Source organism: Pundamilia nyererei, unplaced genomic scaffold (assembly GCF_000239375.1).
Source record: "Pundamilia nyererei isolate P.nyererei 1_Seehausen unplaced genomic scaffold, PunNye1.0 scaffold00007, whole genome shotgun sequence".
Classification (NCBI taxonomy): Eukaryota; Metazoa; Chordata; class Actinopteri; order Cichliformes; family Cichlidae; genus Pundamilia; species Pundamilia nyererei.
Window position 1 is genome coordinate 4,995,716 of NW_005187408.1, and position 11,241 is coordinate 5,006,956.

The 11,241-nt window shown below is 42.2% G+C and overlaps 1 protein-coding gene across 1 annotated transcript; it reads left to right on the forward strand.

The window, feature by feature from the left end:
• Positions 1-161: 161 nt before the first annotated feature.
• tmprss7 (transmembrane serine protease 7) lies at positions 162-10,019 on the forward strand. Its single transcript, XM_005722626.1, has 18 exons — positions 162-233; positions 1,024-1,228; positions 2,868-2,998; positions 3,085-3,152; positions 3,261-3,451; positions 3,537-3,572; positions 3,657-3,885; positions 4,450-4,574; positions 4,823-4,935; positions 5,025-5,131; positions 5,336-5,472; positions 5,801-5,908; positions 6,115-6,222; positions 6,296-6,412; positions 7,866-8,061; positions 8,336-8,604; positions 9,584-9,720; positions 9,818-10,019. The coding sequence occupies exons 1-18, from the start codon at positions 162-164 to the stop codon at positions 9,977-9,979; spliced, it is 2,511 nt and encodes an 836-aa protein (XP_005722683.1). The 3' UTR covers positions 9,980-10,019.
• Positions 10,020-11,241: the final 1,222 nt, after the last annotated feature.

The window sequence follows — 11,241 nt, forward strand, 5'->3', positions numbered from 1 at the left end:
AGACACCTGCCGACTGTGGAGCCAAACGGTGTGCTTTTTGGCTCTGTTCGAATCTGCTGTTTTCATGAACGGCTGTTCTTGTTCTAAAAGGCAGTGGGAATGGATCTGAAAGAACAAAAGTCAGAAAGTAGATGATTGCGGCTTGAAGGGATGCCTGTGTCATGGGCGCGCAGCACGATGAGAACAAGCAGACCAGTGGAGATGATGATCCATCTCGACAGGACTGTGCCAGTGTAAGTAAGCTGTATCGTTAACTTGGTAACAAATAGCTGTGTGTGTAGATTTGTGTAACCTTGATGCTTTTATGTTGAGTTTTGCGCTTCAGCATAGCCGTGTCTCCAGACTCAAATCCTGGAAGATTTACTTTATTGACACATGTCAAAGCTTTAAATCTCTCAGCTTATTTCACATTTAAATGTGCTTAAATGGATATTGATATTTTTACTACGTGTCTATGGTCTGCTAACTTGTGATGGAATATTTGCCAGTTGCACAGTATGGGATGACACTGAATGAATAATACATGTGCATTGGGTAACTCAATGAGCACTGAAGTTACATCTGATGGAGTTGGTACTGCTTTCAGACACTGGGTCACGAGCTAAGGTGCCAAGTAAACCAGCCTCGTTTTTAGCTGGCACATATTTGAATCACTGGTAGCAGATCAAATAGATTTTGAACCATGCATTATTCAGAACCTCTGTCACTCATGCACTTGGGATTGATTATTCAGCTTACTGTAATAGAAGAAAGTTGACCTGCAGATACAGTAAAGAGATAAGAGCAGGATGGTCTGCCCCGGAGAGCTGGCTTCACCCTCTTGTGCCCTTTCGTCCTGATCCTGAATCTTCATAGTGAACTGTTAATTGCTTTTGGTGTTCTTTTCCTATTATTTCAGCACCATTAAATCCATTCCCATAGTTTGCCCTTTTGTGTGATTGCTCTAAAGGGCAAGCAAAATGTGCTGTCCATGTGATATACAGCTTTGAATAGCCATGACCGTGTTCCCCTGTCTGGCTGTAGATTGCAGATGTGTCAGTGGAGGTGGCAACAGTGGACCACACGCTGCAGAAGCTGCGCAGGAAGTACAGGAAGACTAGACGGAAGCCCAAAGGACTCAAGAGGCTGTGGCTCCGTCTGCTGAACATCCCATACATAACTGTAATCATCACAGCAGTAGTGTTCGTCGTGGTGGTGATCATGTGGTCGCTGCTGTGGGTCTTTATTTGTAAGTGGAAGTATTCTTACACTTTTATTTAAAAAAGAAACAAAATGAAAATGTTGCTCCTGAAAGATATTTAAAGGGACAGTTCACCACAGATTAAACTGTTTTCTCTTTGGGCCTCATCTGTAGTCAGAAAAGTGTGCGGCTGTCTCCCTGCTGCATTCATAATTTTAAGTAATTACAAAGAAATGACGAGTCTATAAATGTGTATTGGTTTATTTAACAGTGAAAAACTGATGCAAGAGCATTTTGGAGCAGTTACAAATGAACAATCATTTTAGTATTTGATTCCCCCAGTGACCCAAGTTTGGATCAAAGGTTCATAAAAAAAAAAAAAATAACATGCTCAAAAATAAATGTAAGAAACTCATCATCGCTGTCTCTTTTAAAAAATCATGACTTGGCTTCTTAAAACTACAAGAAAAATTGAGTTTTGTTCCACTATATTTGAAGGATGACACAAATAATACAGTAAAAAGGAAGTACGCGCTCTTTCAATTTTAAGGTTTTACATATCAGGTTAAGTTAAACTAAATATAACCTCAGAGGAACTACATCAAACACATGCTACAGTGTGCTGGTATTCATTTAAGAAAAACTAAGCTAAAATGCAGGAGCTATATGTAAAAATGTAAGCACACTCCGTGGTTCAGCAGGCTGTATAACCACTTTTAGCAGCAATAACTTGAAGGAATCAATTTTCTGTATGGCTTTATCAGTCTCTCACACCACTGTGGAGGAAGTGGCCCGCTCTTCTTTATAATGTTGCTTCAGTTTGCTGACTTTTGTTCAGGTGTTCTGCTTCTGTGCGTCCGATCATTGTCCTGTTTCATGAAGACTCTAAAACACTTACTACACAGATGAGTTCATGGTCAACTCGTTGACTGCAAGGTGCCCAAGTCCTGTGGCTTCAAAACAGGCCCAAATAATCAACCTTCCGGCACCACTGTGTTTAACAGATGCAATGACGTGTTTGTGCTGATATGCTGCATTTTCTTTTCGCCAAACATGGTGCTGTGCATTATGAACAACCATCTCCAGTTTGCTCTCTGACCCTGGGCTAAATTTGCTGTGTCGTCCACTGCTGGGAAGACTGAAAACTGTCCTGGTTTCTCACTACAGAGAGATGCAATTCAAATTGTTTGGAAATGGCCAAACCCTTCCCAAGTTAATGGGCATCAGCAATTACTTCTTCAAGATCATCAGTGATGTCTTTCCTCCTTGTTAACACACACTTGCATTTTAATTTGTTTAAATAAATAATGACACTGTGCAATATGGCATTTTTTATAATTCCTTTGAGGTTGGATAGATTTTAAGATTTGCTTAGGTCTGGATCATTTTTATTATTTGTTGATATGTAAAAAAATTCATGGTTTATTTATTTTTATTTTGTCACGAGTAGATCTCCAAAACTGGACAACTCACACTAAAACAATCTAGGTGACAACAGGCCAGAGGAAAAAGGAGTAAATTAGATTTTGAGGTGAACTGTCCATTAAATATCTTTGCAAAGTTCAGTGTTTAGATGCTGTGCATAAACGTTTAGCTAATTTTATTGGCAGCATGTTATTAAAATGTATTATTGTAATGTAGTAGCTCGATGGGGGGAAAAAAGCTAAATTTGACCAGATTTCCTCAGTTCGCAGGGAAAGTAACAGTGGAGCATATTTCGCTGGGATGTTCCGTGTAGCCAATGTGGAGTTTATCCCAGAGTACCGGCAAGCAGAGTCGCATGAGTTTGTGTCCATGGCAAATAAAATCCAGCACGTGGTAGGTGTCAGTGTAACCCTGCTGGTGAACTGCTGGTCTGTACTAATCTGCTGTTAATTATTGGTGTCATTATTGGTGTCTTGCAGGTGAACAATGTGTACAAAATGTCCTCAGTTGCGAAACTCTACAAGCAAGCTGTCATTTCAGACCTCAGGTACTTTGGTGCTCCTTGTCATCATGAACTAAAACCAAACAAATCTGCTGTTTTTCATTTAGTTTTATGATTTTAAAGATGTTCTATCAATCTGTTTTCCTCCCCAAGTAACAACAACAAGGGTGGCGTGTTGGTGCATTTCTGGATGGCTTTTGTGGTCCCTCAACTGAAGAGCTCAGAGATGTGTGAGGAGTGCTTAGCAGCCATTTTCAGAGATTCAGTCCACACCAGCCTGAACAGGTCCTCTGTAGGCTACCTGCTGGGTCTTCCAGTTGACATAGACTCCATCCTCATCAATGGTGCATTTGTGTGTCTCACCTGTAGTCTAATGCATATTTATCACTCTGAACCTTAGAATAAACTGACTATTCTGCTCTCTTGCAGGTGTTCAGCGTTCAGATTATTCATCCAACACAGCAGGTAAGAACTACTGAGGTGAATAACAAACATCCTGCATGTCTGCATTTTGTTTCCATGAGGTTTTTTTTCTCTCTCTCCTTCCAGACTCTCAGTGTGTAGATAAGATGTATGCCAACCTTCCTGGGGTGATGGTCCCTTTAAGCGTCTTCTCGTCATGGGGCGGTATAAATTGCCATGTAAAGCTCACTGCAGTCCCTGGCTCTCTGATCCGCCTCACCATCACCTCATTTGTTATTGAGCCCAGTGACTGCGTGAACGATGCCCTCACTGTGTATGACGCTCTGCTGCCCATGAGAGGGCGCATTCTGCACAGGCGAGTCTGCACCAGAGCACAAGTTTGATTTACAGTATAGTTAAGATTCTCTAAAACAACACACAGAATTCCTGCAGATTTCTAAAGGTTTTTTTTAGTGGTATGATGATCAATACCACTAAGCCTTTCCAATATCACACCATTTCTACTTTTTGAGCCTTCCTCAGATGGCCTTACATTAAAACACATCTGTTCTTACTGTGGCTAGAAGGTCCATCTTAGATTCATCAGTCCAGAGCAGGTTATTCCAGAGCATCTGACATTTACATATATATTCTAAGTATTTATAGGTATCATAAGTATTATTAACTTCACTGACAGACTCACAGCTACGTGGCACACGGCACGTTTTTTCGGATTGCTGACTACAATCCAGAGTTGCGCTGCAGCTCACGTACCTCTGCTCAGTCTTTTCAGGCATCCATCTTTTCAGAGGTTTAAATAAGTCGGTCCCCACGTTTCACTTAAAGAAGTCCCAGTCATTGGCACTTAGACTACCAAGAATATTTATACACTCATAAATACAAATTTCACATGTGCTGATCTACATTCTTTGTGCTGCAGCCTGTGTGAGCCGGTCTCCAGCGCCGTCTCCATCGTTTCTACCTCCAATTTCATGCTGCTGTCCTTCAGAATGACCAACGGGAATAAAAATTTCAGAGGACACTTTGAGGCAATCGCTGAGGAAGGTATGAGACATTTACCTGCTCTGTCTTATAAGCCAGTAGTTCTTGACAAACAAGTTTTCTGAAAGCAAAGCATCAACATGAAATTAATATTTTAGTGAATTGTGTAGGATTTTTTAAAAATATGTATAATAAGTCTGCTTCTAAAGAATGATTTCTTAATAATATAATGTTCCAGCACCCAGATTTATGTAACATCTAGCATTAGCTTGGGAAACTATAACCCTCAGGCCTCTCTCTGTCACTCTCAGTTTGTATGTCTCAAATTGAGACCCAGTTGGAGCCTGGTATCAGAGATCGAATGTACAGCCCCTTCTACCCCAGCATGCTGCCCCCACAGTGCTCCTGTACCTGGAAGTTTAAGGTAGACAAACAAGTGACACACGAACACACACACATTATTATTATTATTATTAGTTTTCATTCATTGTGTGTTCTGTCATTTTATAACAGACCCAGAACTCCACTTTAGGAGTTGCACTGCGCTTCCACAACTATGTTCTGAAACTGAAGGACATGAATGGCTGTGACCAAGGCTGGTGGAAGGTCAATGAAGTCATGTACGTGGCTACACCTGCTCACACTGAGTTCAAATAATAAGTTCCACTGCCTATTATTATTGGGTATTTTCAGTAGTCTACAGAGATGGATAGTCACCTCATGTACTGAATGTCCTGGATATTTTTAGACCATTCATTTGTCCACGACCATATTTGTCCCACATCCTGTGATGATTTTTCTTGATGCTTGTTTTCCTTCCACAGTTACTGTGGAAGCTACGTGGGACATGACACGGTTTTTCGGATTGCTGACTACAATCCAGATATGGAGTTTCGCTGCAGCTCACGTACCTCTGCTCAGCCTTTCCAGGCATCTTATAGCAGCTACAGTATGAACCAGCGTAAGCACAGCATAACTCCAGCCTGACTCACTGTGACCGCTAGGATGGGGTGCAGGAAATGCGTGTCTCTGTGTATCTGTGTGCATGTGAACTTTGTTCATAAGTGGATTCTAAAAATTACAAAGTGAAAATGTTGGAAAATAAATATGGAAGTTCTTGTGAAAAAAAAAGATAATCTTTTACTGTAGCTCTTGAAACTCTTGTAGCTCTTTTGTTGTTAATTATCACTGTATTGCAGCCCCAGAGAAGTTTATTGTGTTGTGTTATATTGAGCCAGTACAACAAAATGATAGAGATTTAGTTTTGTTTCTGTTTCTCTGCTCACCAGCCTGTCCAGAGAGCCATTTCTTGTGCAACACGGGACTGTGTGTGCAGAAGACTCGACTCTGCGATGGCCTGGATGATTGCCAGGATGAGAGTGACGAGGTCTTCTGCTGTAAGTTGTTTTCCAATTAACCATTTTTGATTTTGTTTTTTTTAAACAATGGGAATGTTCGGCTTTCATTCCTTGTCTGTTTAAAATAGCATCGTGAATTCCTGTTGAAACGTTACACTGTTCTTGATGTCTGGCATGTGGTTTAAATGTGTTTATTTCCTTGAGAACTCAGTCTGCACTTTAAAAAATGATGCATATTTTCACAGCAAGGCCCACGATGAGCTGTGGTGCCAATAGTCCCCTGCATCCTCTGCTAGTATGCAATGGAGAGACAGACTGCACAGATGGAGTCGATGAACTCAACTGCACTCATGGTACGTGTCGTTTGCAACTTTATAAAATGAAACGTGCCTTTTAGCCACTAATAACGCAGACTTGTTTCATCAGAAACGACCTGCTCTGCAATCAGATATCAGTGCAAAAGCGGCTCCTGCATCCTGAAAAAGAACGCAAAGTGTGACGGACTCGATGACTGTCAGGATCGCAGTGATGAGGCCGACTGTGGTGAGTACTCCTCGATACGTGCCCTGTGTACACATTGTATTTTTGTAGCATGCAACAATTACAGTTTGCGCTCTTGTAGGTGACTCTACTCCCAACATGCTGTGTGATGTTGGGTTTGTATGAGACTACATTTGAACTCTTTCATAAACTGCATTCATTTTCAGTTTTTGTATAAATAGTTCATAATTATGCTCAAATATCTTCAAATTATTAAAAAAAAAAAAAAGGTTGAATTGTTCTGTCCGGCTTCTTTTTTTTTTTAACCATCTGAACATCCAGTTCTGCGAGGATGAAGCTGCAATCACGCTGCCAAGTAGGAAACGTTTTACACAATAAAGAGGTTTCCTACTCGGAAGGAAACCCCAACAAAGATTTTCTGATTTTGACTTCTTGTTAATTAAATTTGTTTGCGTTTTAGTAACATTATCACATCTAATACTGGAAATAGAAACAGTTTTGTGGTAGGAATTTGTTCCTGGATTATCCTTGGAGTGGCCACCTCAGTGCCTGAATAATAATAGTGTAATTAATAAGCTTAAAACTTTTTATACTTACCAGATTGAATTTCAGTGGCTTTTTATTCAGTTCACTTGAGTTTTAGAGCAGCAGCAGGAGCAGTACATGCTGAACTGTAGATGTAAGGCGCCTTTAAAATGCTGTTGGCTCCACCTTTTTATTACGGTATTTCCTCAGTTGTTTGCTTTGCTAACATCATAAGTGTTTGGCAAATAGATTCAGTGAAATAAAGCTGGTTCAAGCTGTAATCACAAATATTTGCTGAAATTATATTTGCTTACCCTCTGATGTATCTGATTTTTATGACTGTGATTATGCTGCCACCACACTGCCAGATCTTTCATGCAGTCTCATGAGAAAGCTGTCTTTTTTCTAACCCTCTGGGCACTGAGCTGCAAACTTGCTGACCTGCAGCGCTGAGGTGACCCGTAGCTCTCTCTGTTTGCTGTTATTTTATCATGATGGGGTCTCAAGGTGGTGGGAATAGGTCTGCCTTTGATCACTCACTAACACTGAGCTTAGTACACACACACACACACACACACACACACACACACACACACACACACACACACACACACACACACACGTGCATCAAAGCTCTGAGTTTTAATAAGGTGGCAGCAGGACTGCCAGCCATGGTGATGAATCAGCATGTCAACATAGGTGATTATTGTGTGTGTGTGTAACTTGTGCCACGAGCTGTACACACTGATAAAGACATAGTGTGCACATGCATTTAAATGTGTGGCAGATCTGTGCATACACATAATAATATCAGATTCAGTATTGTGGTTCTGCCACATGATGCAGTTAAATTTAACTGCATCATGTGGCAGAACCAGACGGGTTTAAATGGTAAAATACGCTCACAAACACTGTGGTCACCTTTAAAATCTAACAAGTGTAACAACAAACCCATCTCTATCACCCTCAGCTTGTGGTCGTCCCTCCCCATTGACCAGGGTGTTCACGTCAACTGGCTTGGAGCGTATCGTGGGTGGAGTAAACTCTGCAGAAGGGGAGTGGCCTTGGCAGGTCAGCCTCTATTTTGATGGTCACCTGTACTGCGGTGCTTCTGTCCTCTCCACTGATTGGCTCGTCTCAGCTGCTCACTGCTTCAACAAGCAAAGGTCAGCCAAGCTCGCTGGTGTTCTTATGAACTATAAGTATTCTTTTAATTTAGTGATAACATTGCATCAATTATTCTGAGCAGCTGGTTTACTTGCAAGCCCACTGTTTTTCACAGGTTATAATCTGCCAAAGACCTCACATGATATCTTTAGATTAAAGATTATCAATTCATCAGCTCAACTTATCTTTCTTTTAGCTGTGTAAGATCTAGTTTAGTAAGTTCCAGTTTATACAACCTGCTTCTTTAATGTCCCTGAACTTTGACCTCTGCAGGCTCTCTGATCCACGTTACTGGCGCGCCCACCTCGGCATGCTGACACAAGGCAGTGCCAAGTACGTGGTGGAGATACAGCGGATCGTGGTGCACGAGTATTATAACGCTCAAATGTTTGACTACGACATCGCGCTGCTGCAGCTGAAGAAGCCTTGGCCACCCTCCCTCAGCCCACTGGTCCAGCCTGTGTGCCTACCGTCCTCCTCCCACACCGTCACCGACAGCCACCGCTGTGTAGTGACTGGGTGGGGATACCGAACTGAGGATGGTAAGTACAAGCAAAGTCTGAGAATTTTTACATCTGTCCATCGACTTTTTTGTATCTGTTTATTTAAATTTAGGATCCAAAGGGGCTGGAACCTACCCCAGCTGTCACTGGGTTAGAAGCTGTAAGATCCTCAAGATATATTTGGCAATAACAATTCGAAAAACATAAAATATTTAATTTTAACAATCTGGACAGCACCTTTATTTTATTTTAGGACAGTGCTATAAGATGCAAATGAAATTTAATGATGAACTATTTGTTTTTTGACCTCAGAGACATAAACAATAAATGCATAAAATGTAGGCCCATTCTTAGGGGACTCATTTAAATTCACCTCTTTGTGAGGCAGTTACTGACAAATGAACATCTAATGCCTTCAACTGTTGATTGCATGCATGTCATGTTTCCCAAGATGATCCAAAATATTTCGGATGCAAACAAATGAAGTTTTAAATAAAGACAAAAAAATGATACATACATGCTTGCAAAATACAAACAGAAATATGTAAAAGAAATCCCATAGAAGTAATACAAGCCTTTGATTTGTGTGTGTGTAAAGCAAAAACAACAACAACAAAAAAAGCCTGAGCTTAAGGCCTCAGTGAATAGGTGACATTTGAACTGGTTTTTGAAAAAACCAAAGATGAGGCATTGTGGATTTGGGGGTGGTCAGAGTTAGTGCGGGCAGCAACAGGACCACAGTATGGTGTGGGGGATGGAGAGTCGGCTTTTGTGGACTACAAAGGTCTGAATGAGCAGTGGGGAGCAAGGGCTTGTAGAGATTTATAGATGACGACGAGGTTTTTATAGGAGATACCGCCTGACCAGGAGTCAGTAGAGGTGCACAAAGCTGAGGATGATGTGCAGCTGAGTTTTAAACATCCAGCACATTGTTAGGCAGGACAAGACATCATTGCAGTAGTCCATTTGGGAGGTGATGTGTTGTCTGATATGTGGTCCTCATCTCGCTGCTCTGCAGACACGGTGCTTTCCTTGGTGCTACAGAAAGCAGAGGTGTCTGTAATGAGTCAGACGGAGTGTAAGAAGCGATACGGAATCATCTCACCACGCATGCTGTGTGCTGGAGTCCCCTCAGGAGGGCGGGATGCCTGCAAGGTATGCTCCCATCCAACTGAAAAGACTCACATGCATTTCTGTGCACATTAGTGAGTGAATCATTGCAAGTTACTGTTGTGTACTCTTCGTATCTCAGGGAGATTCGGGTGGCCCTTTGTCATGTCAGGCACCAGGCGGGGGTCGCTGGTTCCTGATCGGGATTGTCAGCTGGGGGTCCGGTTGCGGCAGACCAAACCTACCCGGGGTCTACAGCAGGGTCACAAAGTTCACCTCTTGGATCTACAGCCATATCAGATGACACAATGAAACTCATCCATTCCCAGCACAATATTCCAAATTAAAACATCATTACTAGATACCTTGTGTCCTGTGTTGTGTATTTTTTGCATCCAATAATTAATAGTTTACTGATGTTATAAAGTGCCGTTAATCTCACATACTGAATAAAAGCTCACAATAAGTTTTTGTCCCCTAAGGACCATCCAAGGGCACAGCGGCCCAGCCCCAGTTGTAATACCTCACACGTTTCCCTCAAACACTCTTTTGTCCCACGGAGCTGAACTCCCACATACACAGCAAGGAAGTTTGCCCACAAAATCTGTCGCACGGATGGTTGTGCGGATTGTACCCTTTCATAGTGCTCTCATTGTGCCCGCACTGCATTCTGGGGATCCGTGTGACACCTGCCGCCAGGTTCAGGTAAATGGGAGGCAGTGAATGCCCGCTGCGTCCAAGCCCCCTCGGGTCAGGTTTCGGTGTGGGGATTTTTTTCCCCCTTCTTTTTTTTTTTTCCAGAGGAAGCGACAGCGGGGATTTCCTCTCTCTCCATCGTTTCTATGCCCGGGGTATTGTTGCATATCGCCTCTCCGGAGCTAAACGGGACAGTGCTATGTGGACTCTCCCCAAAAGCAAGATTTGTGAAGTGTACTGCGTCTCCGGGCATGGACACTCAGGCTACGCTGCTCCACAGGTAAGCCATCAGTGCGTCTCTTTGAAACCTTTCTGCGAGAACTGTTTTTTCAGCATATTGTAACTCTTTAAGTCCGTCTGCTTGTTTCACCCCCTTTTTATTCCCCCAATACAAAAGGGCTGCATACTATTTAGAATCCATCAGACTCTTACTTATGATTCCTCTTAAGTGTAAAATCTTGCTCTAGATGTCTCTGGGTCCCATTCTTATGAATGTCCACATCCGAGTGGGCCACTTGATTGAGTTGCTGACACTGCACAGCCAGGCCGTGGGAAAGCAGACCACTCCAGCCACTCTTTGTCTGCTTCCCTGGGGAAAACCTGCCAAGTCCTTAAATGTCTTAGTAGATCTTTTAATCTGAAGGATGTTCTCCATTGCTCTCTGAAAATCAGCATCTGGCTCAGTCAAATGTTGTTCTACTGACTTTGTGGTATATAGATTTCATTTTCTTTACCATGAAAATAACAATTAGAAGCAATTTGAGACATAAAAACCTTGTATGATATGTGAGTCGTGTCCTTGTCTTTGAAAGGGAGAAGGGAACTTAAAGCCCACCCATTCACTGAGCCCCCCCACGAAGCCTGAGGAGC